This window comes from Petaurus breviceps, unplaced genomic scaffold (assembly GCF_028583685.1).
Source record: "Petaurus breviceps papuanus isolate PSGF00001 unplaced genomic scaffold, PetGlider_PUasm1.0 90865, whole genome shotgun sequence".
Taxonomy (NCBI): domain Eukaryota; kingdom Metazoa; phylum Chordata; class Mammalia; order Diprotodontia; family Petauridae; genus Petaurus; species Petaurus breviceps.
In genome coordinates, this window is record NW_027187367.1 from 9,730,553 (window position 1) to 9,750,814 (window position 20,262).

A 20,262-nucleotide genomic window follows, 5' to 3' on the forward strand; every position below is an offset into this window, starting at 1 on the left:
AGTAGATAGAGCTAAGAAGGAGCTTTGAAGGCAGGGTTAGGATAGGTTCCAGACAGTGGCTGGAATGACAGAAATGACTCTGGGCAGAAGATGGACCAACACTCATTACAGATCAAACTGAACTCAAATTTTCTATATTCACTTTTTAATAAGTCTGTGTTTATTGGAGCTTTTCATTGGCAGCTCATCTCTGTTATTGATATTAGAACAGCTCTATGGTTAGAACTTATAGGAAAGCAAATAAAAGCAAGCTTCAGGTGTGACCAGATCAGAGTTTGACCAAGAGCCCTGTTCTGCCAAGGCTTTCTTTGAGGCTGGTCATCATCTGGGGGACTACTGGAACCCCAGCAGAGTTTCTCCATGCCCCAGAATCTCCTCCCTCATGCCAGTCTCCTGATGTCTTCCTTCTATCTCCAGATGTGGACGAATGCAGCATTAACCGAGGAGGCTGCCGTTTTGGCTGCATCAACACCCCTGGAAGCTACCAGTGCACCTGCCCTTCAGGCCAGGGACGACTGCACTGGAATGGCAAAGATTGCACAGGTGTGTAATGCCCTCTGCTGGCCATGGTGGGCACTGTGCCTTCAGTGAGTTTCAGACCTAGGGACTAAGGAAGGGGAGGAGCAGTGGGGTCCATCCTGAGCCAGTGACTGTAAAGGGTGAGACTCCCATTCTAATCAGATGAGGGTGGAACAGAAGGTTCCAAAGAGCCCCAAAGACAATATAAAGAGTGGGCTAAATTATAGTTGACTCTGTTATACTTCCAATTGCTTAAGCAATGACACTGAGAGTGGGAAAAGTCTAGAGGGGGCAATAAAGGAAAAGGGAATGTCTGTTTTACCTTATCACTCCCACTTCCACTCTGGCAAACACATACATTAGTGCCCTGTCTCTCCTCCCAGAGCTGGTGAAATGCCAGGGAAGCCTTGGTGCCCCTCGGGCCATGCTCAGCTGTAGCAGGTCAGGCAAAAAGGACACTTGTGCTCTGACCTGCCCCTCTCGGGCTCGATTTCTGCCAGGTAAATGAGTTGGTGAGAAGACTGTGGGTGGTGGAGAAAGAGAGTTGGGAAGATCCCAGGGAGGTCCGGACAATTGCTCTGTTCTCCCTGAGGTCCTTCCAGCACTGAGTTTTTGGGGGTACAGAGTGGGTCAGATCTGTAGTAACACATTCCTCCCCCCAGAATCAGAGAATGGCTTCATGGTAAGCTGCGGCACACCCAGTCCCCGTTCCTCCCAGTCCAGGAGTGGTAACACCACCAGTACCCACCACTGCCTTGGTGAGCCCCCACCCCAATTCTCACAACTGCCAATCCTTTTTGGAAAGCCTTGTTACCTCTCTGCCTGCTCTCTCTAACCCTAATTCCCTTGATGCTTTTAATACTGCACACTAATCACCATTGTGATTTTTGTAATCTATCCTAAAACATTCCTCCAACCTTACAGACCCTCTGCTTCTGCCTTCCTGCTCAACCCTTCAGTTCATGTCCTGCCATATCCTCCAAATCCCTAGTTTGTTTGCTCTATTTGTTTCTCTCCTCCCCAAGCCTGGGGCCAGTGCTTGAATTCATCTGCACCTTCCTTAATTCTATTTAGAAACAGCTGCACTATCTGTCAAACAACGAGCTTCCTTCAAGATTAAAGATGCCAAGTGTCGCCTGCACCTTCGAAACAAGGGCAAGCTGGAGGAGGCAGGCAGAGTCCCGGCATCAGGTCAGGATTCTGGATGGCCCGGCTTCATGGAACAAGAGGCAGGAAGCGTAATGAAAAGGGCACTGAGCTGGGAGTCATGAAACCTGAGTCCTGATCCTTTGCTCTGACACTAGTTATGCTGTATGACCTTGGGCAATTCACTGCCCCTCTGGGCCTGTTTCTTCATCTCTAAAGTGAGGAAGTTGGGCTAGATCAGGGGGTTCTTAACCTTGTTGTGTCATGGACCCTTCTGACATTGTGGTAAAGAATATGGGCCGCTTCTAAGAATGCTTTTAAATGCATAGAATAAAATACATGGATTACAAAGGCAACCAATTACAATGAAATATAGCTATCAAACTGTCTTAAAAAACCAGGTGCACAGAACTGAAGTTAAAAAACGAAAATCTGAATGAGATGATCTGTTTCCTCCAGCCCCAATGTTCTTTCATTCTGTGTACGCCGAAGCACCAGGCCCTGCCCTCCTCCTCACCTCAGTTCCTATGCTCTTCTGGGTTCTCTTTCTAGTTCCAGAAACCTTGATGCCCCATAAATTCTCCAACTTATGGGTCCTTTATGCTCCAGAGTCTGGGTCAGAGCAGATAACAGAAGAGTTACTTTCAGAGATTCCTACACACAGGGTGGGATGAGAATGGGATGGGATAGGATGGGATGGGAAGAGAAGGGACAGGAGAGGGGTTCTTTTTCTTCAAAGGATCATATAATTTAGAATTGGAAGAGGCCCTTCCAGTCCTTCCAGTCTTGTGTCTGAAAAATAAAGGAGATTTGGAGGTACAGGTATTATCCATCAGGTAAAGCTAGATGCAGGAGATGGAGAAATAGGACATAAGCATCTGAGCTGGCTTCTTTTCCTTAGCTGAGGTGGGTTTTAGGATTGAGGATCTGGGATGGGACTGACTTGTTCTCCTCTCCAGGTGGGACTTCTTGTTCCGACTGTCACGTCACCTTTATCCACCTCAAGTGTGATTCATCCCGTAAGGGGAAAGGACGCCGTGCCCGGACTCCCCCTGGAAAGGAAGTTACACGTCTCACTCTGGAACTGGAGGCTGAAGTCAAAGCTGAAGAGACCACAGGTAGAATGGAGGAAGCTAGGGAGTGAGGGAGCATAGAAGGTTGGAGATGGGAAGACCAAATGAGAACAGCTGGGCATACAAGGAAATTGGGAGTGAGGAATAAGGGACGGGAAGAGGAAAGCAAGGATCATGAGAGCTGCTCCCATGCCTGGCCACCGTGTACTTACGGCTGCTATGCCTGCACTCCTCCCACCCTGGCTGCTTGCTCCTCATTAGAGCCTTCTGCACTTGGCCACTCTTCTTGACCCCCTCCCCATTCGTAACTGTTTCTCCACACATGCCCTCCTGCTCACAGCTGCTTCCTTCCACAGCAAGCTGTGGGCTGCCTTGCCTCCGACAGAGGATGGAACGGCGGCTGAAAGGGTCACTGAAGATGCTAAGGAAATCCATCAATCAGGATCGCTTCCTGCTGCGCCTCGCAGGCCTGGATTACGAGCTGGCACACAAGCCAGGACCAGCTGGGGAGCGGGTGGAACAGGCAGAGGCATGTGTGCCTGGGCAGCATCGCACTGGGGTCAAGTGTGGTAAGAGAGTGTAATGGGGACACAAAACTGGGGGGAGTGGGGGTACAAAGCACGGGCTGGTTTGGGATAGGAAACAAGGCAGGGATTCTTGAAGCTGTTCCCTTCATTATTCCTATTTGAACTGCCGCAATTTGTGGCTTTCTAAATTTTCGAGCTATGACCATTCCATATCCTTCTGTCCCACTCATGTCCCTTAGATCTCAAAGTACTAAGATTACACGTACACCAGGCTGGGTTCATATTCTCTTACTACTCCAACCCATATCACACATTTTCCAAATAAGATTTTGCTTTTTCCCCATGGGGAGAGGGTCCTAATTCTGGGGGAGTGGGAGGGCAGTCCTAGGGCTGGGGGGGGGGGTGGCTAGCACGGCCGACTCTCCCTCAGTCAGCTGCCCGCAGGGAACGTATTACCACGGCCAGACGGAGCAGTGTGTGCCATGCCCACCAGGCACCTTCCAGGAGAGGGAAGGGCAGCTCTCCTGCGACCTGTGCCCTGGGAGTGATGCCCATGGGCCCCTCGGAGCCACCAACATCACAACATGTGCAGGTGCCAGGGGAACAAGCAATCCAGCCTGGGGAGGGGTGGGGTAAGGGAAGCCCATGGGCATTAAGTTCCCTAGGGGACAGGACAAAGCCACAGACTGCTACCCAAGTTGGTGCCCCATGCATCCCTGCCCCATGGGACTGGGTGAGCCCATGGGCAGGGCCTTAGGACCCCCCCCATCAGAGTCTGGCCCTTGGCTTATTGCAGGTCAGTGCCCACCAGGTCAGTACTCAGCAGATGGGTTCAAACCATGCCAGCAATGCCCACGTGGCACCTACCAGCCTGAGTCTGGACGAACACTGTGCTTCCCTTGTGGTGGAGGCCTCACCACTAAGCATGAAGGGGCTGTCTCCTTCCAAGACTGTGATACTAAAGGTATGTAAACTACAAACTCCATATAGTCATAGATAAGGTCGTATGAATAACACATAGCAAAACCAGGATCTGAACCGAGGTTCTCTGACTCTCCTCCCTCAGTCAGATCACCTCTCAACTTCACAAGGCATATGCACCCCTGCCCCCACACCAGCAGAAATTCCCAATTTCATCTCTGATTTCAAAACATAATCCTTCACTTCACTGCAACCTTGGGAGGGAAGTGGGGCAGTAACCGAGCACACACAAGCTCAATGTTTGATGGTGCTTTAGGCCAGTAAATGCTGCCTCAATGCTCCCTTCCCATCATTGATTAGGACTGCTATTGGCCCATCACTACCAGCCCACTTCAGAGATTACTGGGTACAGTCCTACAGCCCTGGTCATCAGAATTAGCACCATTCAGATCCACCTGCTGCCTTCAGCTCCACAAAATGTCTGCAGTAATTATCAAAACCCTACCATAACTGCCTGCATTAGTGAAAAATCAGCATATGTTTACGAAAAGGAAAGAGGGACACAACCTTGGTGGTAGGTGGCCTAGCAAAGGTTGTTGTTGTCATTCTGTCATTACCAGTCATATCCAACTATTTGTGACCCAACATGGGGTTTTCTTGGCAAAAATACCGGATTGGTTTGCCACATCCTCCAGCTCATTTTACAGATGAGAAAATTGAGGTAAACAGGGCTAAATGACTTGCCCAGAGTCACACATCTAATACGTGCCAGATTTGAACTCAAGAAGATGAGTCTTTCTGACTCCAGACCTGGCATTCTGTCTTTCTTTGCCATCCCTAAACAGAGGAGCTTAAAGAATAGCTAAGGCCCTTCAACAAGGCTGGAGCCTGAAAAGGAACTCTGGTCTCCTGCATCCCAATTCAATTCAGCTCAAGGCAACAAATCTTTATTGTTTTTTTTTTTTTGCAAAAACATATCATAAACCTAAATATTGGAACTTAAATACAAAGTTAGAAAGAAATAAAAGCATGTCACGTGCATAGCAGAACATAAGAGAGGATTCAAAATATATAACAAATTTTCATTTCAAGAAAGCCTATATAATAAATAATACACATTGTGTTGAGAATTGTCCATCTTTTCTTTGCTTCCTTGTGAGTTCTCTTTTGTTCTCTGCTGTGCACTTTTTTACTTTGTTCTTTTTTTTCCTCCCCCCAACTTCTCCCCCAAGGCCACAATAAAGTTTAGATATGTTTCTCTATAGCTATAAATTTATACATACCCTTCCCCACCTCCCCCCAGAAGGCCACAATAAAGTTTAGATATGTTTCTCCACATATATATATATATGTATATTTATATATAAACATATACATTCCCAAACCTATTCTACTCCTGATCTTTGTTTTTATGTATGTGCATATCTCTTGTTTAACAAATCTTTATTGTTGAAGAGGGGTGGGACATAGGAAACCTATGAGCACAGGGTTATATTGGGAGGCAGAACAGGACTCTAGTCTCTGGTGAATTGTGCACCCCCACCCCATGAGACTGGATGATACCATGGTCTTGTGCCTTAAGACAACTCCACGAAAGGCCAACTCTTTGCTTATTGCATGCAGGTCACTGTATATTTGACTACTGAGATAGTTTAGCATCCATGATCCTTCCCCATACCTCCTTGACCTTCTCTGCTTATCTCTTCTTCCACAGTTCAGTGTTCCCCAGGTCACTACTATAACACCAGCATCCATCGTTGTATACGCTGTGCCCTAGGTTCCTACCAACCTGAATTTCGCCAGAACTTCTGTACCCGTTGCCCAGGAAACACTAGCACTGACTTTGATGGCTCCACAAGTGTGACCCAGTGTAAAAGTATGTGTCAGGATCAAGTGTTTGGGAAGGGGACAATGGATGATGGTAGATAGAAACCGAAGTGATTGGGGACTGTGGATTGGCAGGGATGGGGAAAGTGGGTAAGGCGAGGGATGAGACACACAAGGAAAAGTTGGAAGGGACTGGAACAAAGGGACAGGGCTAGAAGGGTGATGGGCAGGGAAGCTTATCTTTTGTCCTTTTTAGTGCTCCCATATACACTGTCACAGCAAAATCTCCTTGGAGGCAGGGAGGTTGGGGAAAAGAAGGGCAGGAAGAAAGAGAGATAAAGAACTTGGAGAGTCATCCTATGACCATCAGGTTACCCTAAGAAGGTAGCTACACTGGCACCATGGTAACCCACACACCACATGCTTGATCACAGCCTCTGCCTCCCAGGAGGTCCTTTTTAGATTCCCCCATGAAATCCTTCTAGATCTTTGCATTCTCTCCCCATCTCAACACCCCTAACACTAACTTCTCTTCTCACTCCTACCCTATCCACCTGGCCTCGGTCACAGATCGCCAGTGTGGTGGGGAGATAGGTGAGTTCACCGGATATATTGAATCCCCCAACTACCCTGGCAACTACCCAGCAGGAGTAGAGTGTACCTGGAACATCAACCCACCACCTAAGCGAAAGATCCTCATTGTAGTGCCGGAGATTTTCCTGCCCTCCGAGGACGAGTGCGGGGATGTCCTTGTCATGCGCAAGAACTGTGGGTAGTAGCAGAGTCGTACTGGGGTGAGGGAGCTGGGGAGGGCTAAAGAGGGTAGGAGAAGGAACTAAGCAGTAAGGCAAAGTGGTAAGAGATAGGGTACCAAGAAAAGAAGAGAGGGAATCTGGGGGGCAGGGGGAAGAGACTGAGGGAAGGAGGTGCTAAGAGAAGCAGGGACTGCTTCCCTCCTTCCTCACCTAGAAATTTTGCCTTTAAAAAATTTTAAATGCCAACATTTTAATATTCTCTGGGTACCAATGCACCATAGAGACATTGCACCAGCACAATGGGATAACAGATTTGTGTATGTGGTGGGGGGGGGGGGTAGGAGAGAGGTGATGACAACTCCAATTTCCCAAGGTTTTGTCAATCTGATGCTTTCTGTCCAAATCTCATCTCTAAACTCTCCTCCTAGGGAAAACTCTGCTCACCTCCTCTCCTCACCTTGTTACCTCCCTACTCTTTATGTCCTCAGCCTCTCCATCCTCAATCACCACCTATGAGACGTGCCAGACCTATGAGCGGCCCATTGCCTTCACTGCCCGCTCCCGAAAGCTCTGGATCAACTTCAAAACAAGTGAAGCCAACAGTGCCAGGGGCTTCCAGATACCCTATGTCACCTATGATGGTTAGGAGTTAAGGGGTGTGGGGGGCTTATATTCTCTTGAGTTCATTAAGAGTCAAGAAGAAAGCCCAGGGAGTGAGCTAGGAAGCAGGCAAGTTCCCTATCCCTGAGCCTTACCCTATCTGTTGGCTTTACAGAGGACTATGAACAATTAGTAGAGGACATTGTGCGAGATGGTCGGCTCTATGCCTCTGAAAACCACCAAGAGATTTTGAAGGTGAGGAAAAGAAAGGGAAGTATATGGGGGTCGGGGGAGGCTGAGGGTCATAAGACCAAAAGAAGAAGTCAGCAAGGTTCTTAGTCTCAACTCTGCCACTAACTAGCCCTGAAACTGGGTAAGTCATTTCCTATCTGAGCCTGTTTCCTCTCTAGATAGGGAAGATACTAGCCTCAATCATTTCTAAGACTGCTCCAAGCTCTAACATTCTATGATTCTTTGATCTCCTATAATGATGAAGGCAGCCAGATGGCACAGTGGATAGAGCACTGAGCCTGGAATGTGCAAAACTCATCTTCTTGAGTTCAAATCCAGCTTCAGATTACTAGCAACGTGACCCTGGACAAGTAACTACCCCTGTTTGCCTCAGCTCCTCAACCAGTAAAATGAGCTGAAGAAGGAAATGGAAAATCCCTCTAGTATCTCTGCTGAAAAAAACCCAAAACGGGGTGGTAGAGAGTCAGACACGATAGAAACAACAAGAATAGCAAGGATGAAGAAAATGGATACTCTAATTCAGACGATGGCCCCAGTAGGAGGCTTAGAAACAGGCTTCCAGTGCTACAAAGGAGTCAGAGTTGATAAACATTTATTAAGTTCCTAGTTGGTGCTGGGTACCATGCTAAGGACTGGGGATTCAAAGAAAGGCATACAGTTGTCCCTCTCAAGGAGCTTGCAAAAGCATGTAGGGGCATGATGAAGTCATATAGCCAGGGTTGGAAATGATCTGAGGAGCCATGAGTTTCTGAGCTGATTTCATCTTGTGGAATGATGAGTTTCTAGAGATGATGAAGTCCAGGAAAGTAGGAGGGTGGGAAATGAGGAGGATTCCTGGGTACCATCTTTAAATAGTAGAGAGTCTGAGAGGAGCTCTCCAGTGTCCAAAGGACTGAGCAAGGAGCTTAAAATGATTAAAAGGGAGGCCTGGGGAGGAGGAGGAGGCACATCATTAATTAACTAACTCAACAAACATTTGTTGAACACCTACTATGTGCACATTATTTTGCAGGTCCCAGTCTTGGTTTTCATTTGCCTATCGCCTTCATTTTGCCAATCCTGATGTTCCCCTTTCCCTTTCCTAGCTTTAAGGCTAATGTACTCAGTGCTGTCCGATTATCCTCTGCAGGATAAGAAGCTCATCAAGGCCTTCTTTGAAGTGCTAGCCCATCCACAGAACTACTTCAAGTACACAGAGAAGCACAAGGAGATGTTACCCCGATCCTTTATCAAGCTGCTACGCTCCAAAGTTTCCAGCTTCCTTCGACCTTACAAATAGCCCTTCCCAGTCCCACAGACCCCAGCTTCAAAGCTCCCTGGTTGCCTAACCTTCATAGCCCAACAACCCCCATCTACCGCCAAGGAACTCTCTCTCTCTCTTTTTGGGGAAAACAAATATTCACTATGCAGACTACTTACTTTCCCATTCTGTCCCTCCATCTCCCTGCCTTTCTCTAATTTACCCATTTTTCCATTTCCTACATGCTCCCTGAGTGTTGGAAAAGCCATTCAAGTGCTAGCTCTGTTCCCCCTAAGGGATGGAAGTAGCAGCCCCACAAACTGACCTTTTCCCTAGCCCATGCTCTGTGGTCAGGATCAGTTTGAAAGGGGTGAGGGGGTCCATGAAGGCAATTGGTCTTAGGGCAGTTGTGCCCTAGAAGGCAGGGAAGGTGTATCTGCCATTCTCAGGGCTGTGCCCTGACTGTCTAGAGCCAGAATCCTCCCCTCCTCTCTGATACATATCCCTCAACCCACGGCAACTCAGGCAGCCCAGGGTCTTACCAAAGAAGTCTTTGGCCTGCAGGCATTTCCCTAGCACTGATCCTCTGTGGGGCATAGTTTGGGCACTACCCTCCACTACCACCCCTGAGATCTGGGTGGATCCGCCATCTTGTCTAGACTGCCCAAGGATTCCTCCTTCTTCCCCCACATGTTTTGCCTGAGCTTTACCACTCAAGGGCTCACAATGATACTCACCACTGAGCTGGTGATCTCTGAACTAAATGAGGAGGAGCAGACGAGGAATGGGCAATTGCCATGCAGATCACATTGCCATGGCTTCCAGGAGAAAACATAAAGCTCCACAGAAGAGAAACCGGGTTTTTAAGCATCGCCAAAAAAGAAAAAAAAAATCGAAAGGACTACACTACAGAATGACTGAATACTAACCGCAGACACTAACCCTTCACCCCAACCTATAGCCCCTGGCTCAGCCATCCTCCCCAACCCCGTTCCAGTGCTCCCTGGGGGAGTCCTGCACCACTTCCTAAGTCACATCCTTAAAGAAGCATGGCTGCTGACGGGAAACCAACCTGGGCCATACCTGGCAGCCCCAGGTATCTCAGTGGGCTCCGAGACAAAAGAGGGTTCAGCCCTGGCCCTGGGCCCTGGGCAATGAGAGGAATGTGCGTGCACATGGAGAGCCTTTTGCCCACCTTTTCCATATCTAATAAGTGCAATCATTTTGAGTCTTCTTTATGTTATTTAGAGGGAGGGGGTTTTTTTTGTTGTTTTTTTCTTTGAGAAATAACCCTATTTATAGCTGCCCAAGAAAGAAGAGTGTATGTTTGGAATGGAAGAAGAGAGGTTTTGATTCACATGAACCATGTGTACTGAAGTTTTCAGACCTGGAATATCTTTTAATCCCCCACAGCCACTTATAGGACGTCCAAGGGGCATGGGCCAGGCTGGACCAGGGCTATAGCTCAGAGACAGGGTAGGAATTCTGGAGACTCAATGGAGCAGAAAGCAGAATGGCCTAGCAATCGCTCAGTCCATACTGCCACATTTTCCTTCTGCTTCCCCTGGGAGCAGAGTTTAGGATCTTATGATTTCAGAGACCTGATGGAAATGGTCATTGGTTGTCCACTGCAAGTAGGAGTGGCTTCCATTTCTTCCCTGGACTTTGGGAATGACCCCCTTGCTTTTCTGCCTTCCCTTTGTTGCATTACATCCCTAGGTTTCAGTAGAAGAGGACCAGGAGACAGAAAGGGATGGTTTAGGACTCCATGGCCAGGAGGGCGGCTAAAGGGACTCCTTCCAAGGTATAAAGCTATGGAAGTCACCAGATATAAATCAGACCTCAGCCAATCTACCTAACCCTACGCCTACCCCTGAATCTTCCTCTAAACCTTTTTCAAGGGCTTTATCTTCAAGTGCTGCTTTTCAAAGGGAAGAGGGAGACAGGGAACCAAAATATGCATCCCAGATTCTATATATACAATGTTTCCTAAACATTGCTGCCATTGTTAGACGCTGTTTTATAGACACATCTTTTCTCCTGCAAAAGTCCCCAAAAATAACCACAGTGGGTCCCCAGGATACCATCCAGCCTTTGTGGATCCCTTCTAGAGAATAAGGAATTAAGGCAGATTATTGGAGAAAGTTTTGTTTGCCTGCTTCCTTCCTTCCTCCCCCACCTAGGGCTCAATGGTAAGGAACATTGGACTCCTTTGGATGGGGCTCTGTAGCCAGTCTTCATTGGGACCTATGAGTAGTATCCATTTTTTCTCATGCATTAACCATCATTAAGTGGCTCTTAATGATTAAATGGTTGACTGTTTCTTGGAGTAAATGAGCCACTCTCAAGCTGCAAGATGAAAGGAGGCAGCCACTTACAAGAAGAGGAAAAATTCAGATGCTAACACTTCCCAGGAAGTTCTTTGAAGACTTTGTCATCTAATCGACCATCCTAACTAGCTGCCCAACAGGAACTTGGGAAACTTCCCTGATTCTCTTCCCCCCTGCTACTTCCCATCTTAGAAAACAATTTGCAAGGCATTCCTCAGGTTTTAGCTAGATTTCTTTAAAATTTACATGGATTTAGATTCTCCCTGCTTTCCCCCAAATCTTCCTACTTTTATGGTTTGGGGACCTGAAAGTGACTTCCACAGATTGCTGAGTCCCTCTGATTTTAAGAGCAAAGAAAGTTTTGGACATTAAAACGTAGACTTGTGTGCCCAGCTCAGCTCAACAAGGACCATTGTTGTTGCTGCCCACTCTAGGGCAACAACTCCCCAAATACCTGGTTAGATGGCTAAGAACCCAAATGTATATCTTGTTTCTCATGTCCGCATGCAGAGGGGGGTCCAGCTCTGGGTATGGAATAGGATAGTAGTGTTAACAGGTAAACACTTGGAGAGCTATTAAGGGAATGAAAGACCAATGATCCAGGAAGTATTGATTGACTTTCCCTAAAACACACAGAGAATTAGGTGTTTTCCTGGTATGGTTGGTAAGAAAACAAAACAGGGACTCTTTGCATGGGATCCAAGGGGCTTCTCAAAAGAAAGAAGCTCTCCCATGACCAGAAGAATACTGGGGTTTTATTCACCTTAGTTCACCTCAGCATCATTCTGAGAATGAGAAATCACTGTTCTTTTCCAGAGGGCTGTTGATGGGCATATGGGGCATGCCAAAAGGGCAAAAGAGTAATTAAACCCCATCTCTCTTCTTTTTTCTGCCTCTCTCTGTTGCCAATTCAGGCTTGAGGCCTGGATTGGACAAGACTTCTAAAATTAGGTGAAACTTCAACTGATACTTTGATGGTGGGATTTGTTCTAGACTCTTGGGCAGCTTGCAATGGGCCTCACTTGCTAGGGAGGCCTCCATTTCACCTCATTCTGAAGTAGAAAGGCTGGAAACCTCTAAGGGCATAGATATTGAGCTGTGACTGACCCAGGCAGTGGTACTTCCCTCCCTAGTCTCTCCCCCAGGATTTGGTCAGAGTCAGTCAAACAGTTTGGGCAGATTGTATAGTCCGGGGACTTTGGTTCAAAACTAAGGTTTGATTTCTGAAGAAGGTGCTTTTAATAATCACACTCTAGGCAAATTTGGAATGTGATATGATAGCATGTTGTTTCCTTGGATGTCCCTGAGAAGTTTTCGGGAACTTTAAGATCCTTCTGTCTGACATTTGAGGCCCAAAATACCATCTTCAACTAAGGAAGTGGTATACAAAAATTTAATTGACTCTAGAAAACCAGTCTGCCCGGTTTCTTCCTGAGTACAATAGGGAAAGAATGGAAATGGATTGAAGAAGTTGCTGGGATTTGATCTGATATAAAGATAACACATCTTAGCCTTAGGACTTTATTAGGACCTGAAGTCATTTAAGAAAAGGCCTAATTGGGGGCGGCTAGGTGGTGCAGTGAATACAGCACTGGCCCTGGAGTCAGGAGGTCCTGAGTTAAAATCCGACCTTAACACATACAAAAAACTAGCCGTGTGACCTTGGGCAAGTCACTTAACCCCAATTGCCCTGCCTTCCCCCCTCCAAAAAGCAAAAGAAAAGAAAAGGCCTAATTGGAGGTAAGGAAACTCCTAGTTCTGCTATGAAGTGGAATCTTAAGCCTACTTAAAGCCCAGCCAAATGACATGGTTGGAATGAAGTTTAAATAAACTAAAAACTTCATCCTTCTGTGACAGTTGGTTTGAATGTCCCCAAACAGAAATATGACCACGTGGGACATTATGGGCTTTTGTTTTTATTTCTAAATGCAAAAGAAATCTTGAAATGCTGTTTATCTGCCTTCCACCACTGCCACTCCAAGCATCTCCTACACAATCAACATTAAACAACCAATGCGGTTCATAAAGTATTTTGCACTTGGGGAAAAAAAAATTGTATCTGAACTTGTAAAAAGAAACATTTGGATTTTGTATTGTCTTTTTTAATTATTATTATTATTGTTATTATTAAATTACTAAATGAAACTTCCCCTGGTCTAGCTCGTGTCCTCTCGAATTTGTCTACATGCTTGATTCTAGAGCTAGAAATGATTCTTCCTGCATGCAGGGAAGCACACAGTGAATCACGAATTATATGGAAAGCTGAAAGATTGCAAAAGATGGAGTCCTTTTATCTGATTGTGATTTTGATGCAGAAGCAGCGGCAAAGGATGCCCCACTAGAAGAGACTTAGGGAGTGAGGAAGTTTAGTGGCCTATGATATGATGTCCTGAGACTTTGGGCAAAGTCTGCCCTCCCCATACTTCTGTTTTTAAGGCTTGCCTGGGAGGGTCAAAGATGTCCTGAGTTCTTCTTCCAGAGGACTAGAGCATCCCTGGGGGCTTGCCCTCCACCATAATCTATGGTTTACAAGATTAAGCCCTATAATATCAACCAGCCTATAATATTAACCAGCCCCAAAAGACATGAGAAATACACTACCATACCTTCAGATGAATTAAATCATTCCCCTTTTCTAGGCCCTAAGGGAGCTAATACTTTCAAAGCCTCAAGAGAATCAGAAGAAATAGAAGCCCAGGTCCCAAGGTAAAGAGAAGGGAAAGCTACTTAGAAAAGGGTAGTCTAAACCTTCACCAAACCAGCAAACAAAGAACGAAAGAATTTTACATCTGGAAGGGGTCTTAGAGGTTATCTTCTCATTTTCCAGGTGAGGAAACTAAGGTAAGGAGTTAGTAAAGTGCAATTTTGGTCTATGGTCATGCAACTAATTAGTGGAAGAATCAGGACAAGAACTCATTAGAATCTGGGAATCCTGGGCTGGAAACCCCAACTTTATTCAGTCTTACAAACACAGCTAGCCAATGACTGAATGAAGTAGAACACATCTAGGAAAAGCCATGTGATTTAGTGAAGGAATGTTGGAAATGGAGACAGAGGCAAACCCTGTTACTTTGTGACCCTGAACACATCATAATTTCTTGGAGTCTCTGTTTCCTCAACTATAAAATTATGGGTGTGGGTATTATCTATATCTTTTTTTTCTTTGCTCTCCCATCCTACACTTTGATTCTAGGGTATGTTATAAAGTAAAAACTCCCACTCTTCTCCCCCACCTTCTGCATAAAGGAGAAAACTTTTCAGATTCAGTCACATAGATTTATGAATGGTTTTCCCAACCTTGAAGGAAAACAGTATCAACATAATGTATGGAAAAATAACAGAAACTTCCTGAATTAAACTCTAGTGTTCAGAACTGAGCAGTAATCTCATCTTTTAAAATGAAGCATCAAGTCATGGGGCTTCTAATTTGCACATTGTTTTGCATAAACTGACACCTTATCAACTTTCAAATATATAAAACAAAAGGAATAAATTTCTGTAATTGCCTGCAATTAATAATCACTCAATCATGAAATATTTCAATTAATTAAATGTGAAAGGTAATTTTAAAAAACCACTAAGTACTTATTTACTATTGCAAGGCACTGTGGTAGGGATGGAAGATACAAAAATGAAATAGAAGACAGTTTGCCTCTAAAGAGCTTACAATCTAATATGGGTGGAAGAGTGAAATAAGACATGTACATAAATCACTATAATATCTAATCGACGGTCCAGAACTAAAACTATAGATTTTACATATATAAATATATATAATTTATATTTATTTTATATAATTACATATAATTTATATAATCTAACTATGGATTGTTTATATGTAAAACTATACATATATATATATATATATATATATATACACATAATCAAGCTTCTGCTCACATTTCTACATAGGCTTTACCTGAAGCCTGAAGATTTATAGCATGCACTAAGGATGATCTATTTGTGGAAATATAAACGGTATGCTTAAGACTGTCATGAGTAATTGGGTAATTCAAAAGAAGAGCCGATTATCATGTGGTGATTCTAAAAATCAAAATCATGTAGGAAAAGGTAAAAAGAGCAATTATCTCATAAATACAGTGCAAGGGGAAGAACTGATACAGAGGAATCAGGTGGAGGTGAAGGGTTGGCAGTGCTGGAACCCTCCTCTATCAGATCTGAGTTAAAGAGGGAATAACATATACATCTAGATGGGTCTAAAAATCTTCTAAATTGATAAAGAAATAAGGAGGAGGGAACAGGATAAGGGGGAAGGTATAGAAGGGTGTGTAGAAGGGTATAGATTATAGAAGGATGGGGGAAAAAGAAAGGGGAGGGACCTTAGAGGAGTGGGTAGAACAAAGAAAAGGAGGGTTAGGGGGGAGGATAAGAGAGATTCTTTAAAAGGGTGTAGAATAGGGAGGTAGTGGTTAGAAGTAAACTAGAGGAGGGACAGGATGAAAAGAGAGGATGAGAAGGACAACAGTCAGGAAAAATAGGATGGAGAGAAATACACAAATAGTAATTATAACTTTGAATGTGAATGGGGTGAATTCACTCATAAAACAGAAATGGATAGCAGAATGGATTAAAAATCAGAATCCAATGACATGCTGCTTACAGGAAACACATTTTAAAATGAGATACATACAGAGTTAAAATAAAGAACTAGAGTAGAATGCCTCAGTCAATGCAAAAAAAGCAGGGGTAGCAATCATGATAACAGACAAAGTCAAGGCTAAAATAGATTTAATTCAAAGAGACAAACAGGGAAACTACATTATGATAAAAGGTACCATAGATAATGAAGCAATATCAATATTAAACTTATATGCACCAAATACTATAGCATCTAAATTTAAAAGAAAAGTTAAGTGAACTACAGGTGGAAATAGAATGTAGAAAATGAACGCCTACCTCACACCTGATTCAAATTGTAGACAGACTACCTTTCTAAAATGCTTTACAGAAACTCTAGATAATAATCCAAAATCATCACCATCATCAACAAGCATGTATTAAACACTTAATAAGTTCTGTGCACTGTGCTAAGGGCTGGAGATATTTTTAAAAAGGCAAAAACACAGTTCCTACTCTTAAGGAGCTCACAGTTTAGTATGGAAGAAAGTCCTCGGAGTACCAGGAAGGGAGACATGTGAACAAGTAAATAAAGAGAATTTAAACCTTCTCATTAGAATCCAAGCTCCCCCTGAACTGAACCCAGTTGGACTGCATGCCTAGGTCCTGAGTAACAAGTCCCCTGAATGTAGAAGGGAGTGGTATAGTACCCCAGACACTGGTCACAGCTAGTTAGAAATAAGGTAAATTTGTTGGGAATGAAGAAAATGGAGTTAGTGTGACATGACCTATTCTTGATGAAGCTAGGCGGGCTCTGCCACCCTTTCTAGATGTTCAACAACCATCTCTACAATGATCCATTTGAGAATTTTCCCACTAACCTTTAATTTGGAATTTCTGTTCTCTATCTTTTTTTGAAAATCAGAACATTGGCTCTTCTCTAATCTTGTGTATTTCTCCCTTTTATTCATGATCTTTCAAATATCACTGACAGAAACTAGGTAGAGACCAATATTTCACAGCATATACCAAGATAAGGTCCAAATGAGTATGATGTAAATATAAAAAGTGACACTGTAAACAAATTAGAAGAGCAAGCAAGAAATGACCAAATAAGAGATAAAGAGGTTCACAGGAGGCAAAAGAGATAATTTTAATTATATGAAATTAAAAGTTTTTGCACAAGTAAAGTCAATGCAGCTAAAAGAAAAGTAGGTTAATAGGAGAAAAAATTTTGCTGCAAGTTTCTTTGATAGAGGTATCATTTCTAAAATACATAGAGAACTGATTCAAATTTATAGGAATAAGAGATTACCCAACTGATAAATGGTCAAGGCATATGAACAGGGAGTTTTCAGAGGAAGAAACCCTAGCTACCAATAATCATATGAAAAAAAATGTTCTGAATCACCAATAATTAGAGAAATGAAAATGAAAACAACTCTGAGGTTAATATCTCACACCCATCAGATAGAGAAATTTGACAAAAAAGAAAATGACAAATGGCAGAGGAGCTGTGGGGAAATGGATATATTAATGTACTGTTGGTAGATTTATGAACTCATTCAGCCATTCTGGAAAGCAATTTGGAGCCATGTCCCAAAAGCTATTAAACTGCGTATATCCTTTGACGCAGCAATACCACTACTAAGTCTGTATCACGAAGACACAAAAGAGGAAAAGGACCCACATCTACAAAAGTATTTCTATCCAATATACCCGGCAGTGGCTCAGTCATTCCACCTGGCAGCCGTTTCAGTATCCTAGGAGGGTATTCCTCTGGGTCAGGTGTTGTGAATTACTCAAAGGCAGTTGGTCCCTTTTATCTCCTTACCTATCTTGGGTATCAACCTTCTTGTTGGTCATTTGTGTTCTGTCATTTCCAGTGTAAAGTTCATTACCTTTTGCCGAGAAAACAAATCAAAATATTAATTTTGCAGCTCTGTTTTCTGTGTTCAGTGACCCTGGTCCCATCTATGCAAAGGTATTAGTCCTCCTCTGAACCTTCTTTTTCCCCAACAATATATCTATTTAAAAGAAAAAACAAAACGTCATTGCCTTAAAACCTCTTCCTAGCCCCAACTCATTCTGAGATTGAGCAGCCCTGAAATTATCTGTATAGGCCCATCTCCTATTCTTCTAGTCATTCTCCATTGCCTTGCTCTGTTTCCATCTTCCACACAAATCTTTTTGAAATCTAAGTTGTTTGGTGAGCTCCTTGTGTATCCACATCCATCTCTTCATACAAATCCCATTTTTTCCTCACTGGAATTCTTTTCCTTTATGTCTTCAGGATTTAATTCTTGAGCATCTCTCCCTCCTTAATTATAGCATATTACCTCACATATTCAATTTATTCACAGTGGAATATGAGCCAAAAGAGGAAGGTACAGTGACTACAATAATGTAAATGAAAAGAACATTAAAAAGAAAGGAAACTGTAAGTAACTGAAACAGTAATAACATCCCAAATAATTTAATAAATATTTGTTGACTGAATCAGGACAATTTACACCACTTGGATATAACTCCCTCCTTTTTGAAGAGAGGCAAGAGACTGGAAGGAAAGAACACTACCCACATTGTCAAACCTCATCCATCACTCTACTCAACTGGGGTTTGGTTAACTACTTTTCTATGTTACAAGACAGCGTTATAAATCAGGTCAGATATATATGTATGTAGAAAGGACTGTGATGCAAAAAAGTCATTAATACAACAATTCTAAACATAAACAAAATGAAATAGAAAAAATTTAAATCTCAGAACTTATAATTATTCAAAAAGAATAACTAAAAGAATATCAACAACTACTTACCACAGGTATACTCTTCCATCTACAGATAATTTTTATGAGACTAATTTGCACAAGCATTGATGAGGGTATTAAAAGGGAATAGGCATACATTTGCAAACAACCTTCCACAGCAGACCACAATTTTACCATTATACAACTGACTAAAAGATGTAGAGAATATAAGGACTCTCCAAATTTACTCTTTGTTTATTATTTAAAAGCATTTGATTCAATAGAGGAAAATAATATCTCAACAGAGAAAAACTCTCCTCCAAAAAATTCCACGCAATGTCAAAATTACATAAGATTCCATGAAAGATTTAATAACAGAAATAACCCTGACAACCATTTGATCACTAATATCAGGTAAAGAATAAAAAAAGAATACATGTGATCACCAAAAGTTTTCATCACTGTCATGGAGGAGATCCGGAGAAGAATTCTTGTTGGACAGATTCTCTACAGATAGTAAAGTCCTTCAGATGTCACATATACAGATAACAATATTCTGGTTGCATCTAGACCTAGAACACTGTAGAACATCTTGAACAAGATTCATAATCACTCAAAAGAATTTGGTCTTAACTACCCACACAGGAAAAACCAAGCACACAAAGAATGTATATTGTCCAGACTATGATATAGAGTTGAAAAGAGAACTCATTGAGATTGTTTATCAACCTATATGTGGACTGTGGACAGTCTCATTGCAGATGAATTGAGCCCAGAATGGAACAAAAGGGAGAGATGAGCTTAAATTGCATTTGGGGAAAAGGTACTATTTTAATTCATTAAATTAAATTTAAATTATCATTTAAATTATTTCAACACTATTTTAATGTTTTAATATTCTATTTAAGACAAAGCTTCATCTTTTTAACACCACTATTCTAGTATTGTTGTTTTATGGTTTCAAATCATGGAACTCCACAGTCTCCAAGTAAAACTGATGATCATTTGAACAAAAATGGAGAATGACATGGTGAATGAGCATTACAAACAAGAAGTTGAGTAAAGAATGTCCTCACAGAAATGTATAATTTTATTTTTTTTTTGGGTTAACAAGCTTACTTTAATCAGTCAGACATATATCGTTTACCTTGTTCAGGGGAAAAGGTCAGCACCCCGAACTTCAAAGTATACAGGCAGAATTATCAAGACAGAAACAGATCAAATAGACAGATTTCCAAACTGTGCAACCATTACATCCATACCCAGTCAACATCTGGGTTTTTCAAAGGGGGGAGGGGGGGCCTGGACAACGGCTTCCCAGAATACAGATTAAATCACAGAACACTTCTCAAAGTGAGCCCCCAAAACAAAGCTACACATCAGGGCTTATATAGCCTTCTCCTGGCTCAGAGAATGTAACAACCTTATTGACTCACTGGCCAATCAAGAAGTATCTACTGAAAAACAAGCTTCCCACCCCAGGCTTCAGGTGCACTTTAGCCTAGGGGCAGGGAAGATCTTCCAAATTTGCATTCCCATTACATTTGGCCCCAAGATCTTTCATGCCCATAGCATAGACAATTTACTTTTGAATTAGCACTAAAACATCTCTTAGGTCACATTTTCAAGGTACAGAACTAAAGTTACCAAAGTGGCCACTGGGCCTTAAACAAACACAAAGTACATAGCATTATCACTTCAGTTCAAAACAAGAGCTCAAATAAAGTTCTGGGGGGGGGGGGGGG

The 20,262-nt window shown here is 43.1% G+C and overlaps 1 protein-coding gene across 4 annotated transcripts in view; it reads left to right on the forward strand.

Moving 5' to 3' along the window:
• Positions 1 to 13,335, forward strand: part of SCUBE3 (signal peptide, CUB domain and EGF like domain containing 3) — a 54,464-nt gene extending 41,129 nt beyond the window's left edge. For all 4 annotated transcript variants that reach the window (XM_069073508.1, XM_069073510.1, XM_069073507.1 and 1 more), the window contains 13 exons: positions 418 to 543; positions 903 to 1,019; positions 1,182 to 1,277; positions 1,594 to 1,710; positions 2,625 to 2,783; positions 3,095 to 3,307; positions 3,696 to 3,857; positions 4,062 to 4,229; positions 5,901 to 6,062; positions 6,584 to 6,781; positions 7,257 to 7,409; positions 7,544 to 7,623; positions 8,750 to 13,335. In XM_069073508.1, the coding sequence (XP_068929609.1) occupies positions 418 to 543; positions 903 to 1,019; positions 1,182 to 1,277; positions 1,594 to 1,710; positions 2,625 to 2,783; positions 3,095 to 3,307; positions 3,696 to 3,857; positions 4,062 to 4,229; positions 5,901 to 6,062; positions 6,584 to 6,781; positions 7,257 to 7,409; positions 7,544 to 7,623; positions 8,750 to 8,899 (1,901 nt within the window). In that variant the 3' untranslated portion in view covers positions 8,900 to 13,335. The remainder of the gene's footprint in view (positions 1 to 417; positions 544 to 902; positions 1,020 to 1,181; positions 1,278 to 1,593; positions 1,711 to 2,624; positions 2,784 to 3,094; positions 3,308 to 3,695; positions 3,858 to 4,061; positions 4,230 to 5,900; positions 6,063 to 6,583; positions 6,782 to 7,256; positions 7,410 to 7,543; positions 7,624 to 8,749) is intronic.
• The last annotated feature ends 6,927 nt before the right edge of the window (positions 13,336 to 20,262 follow it).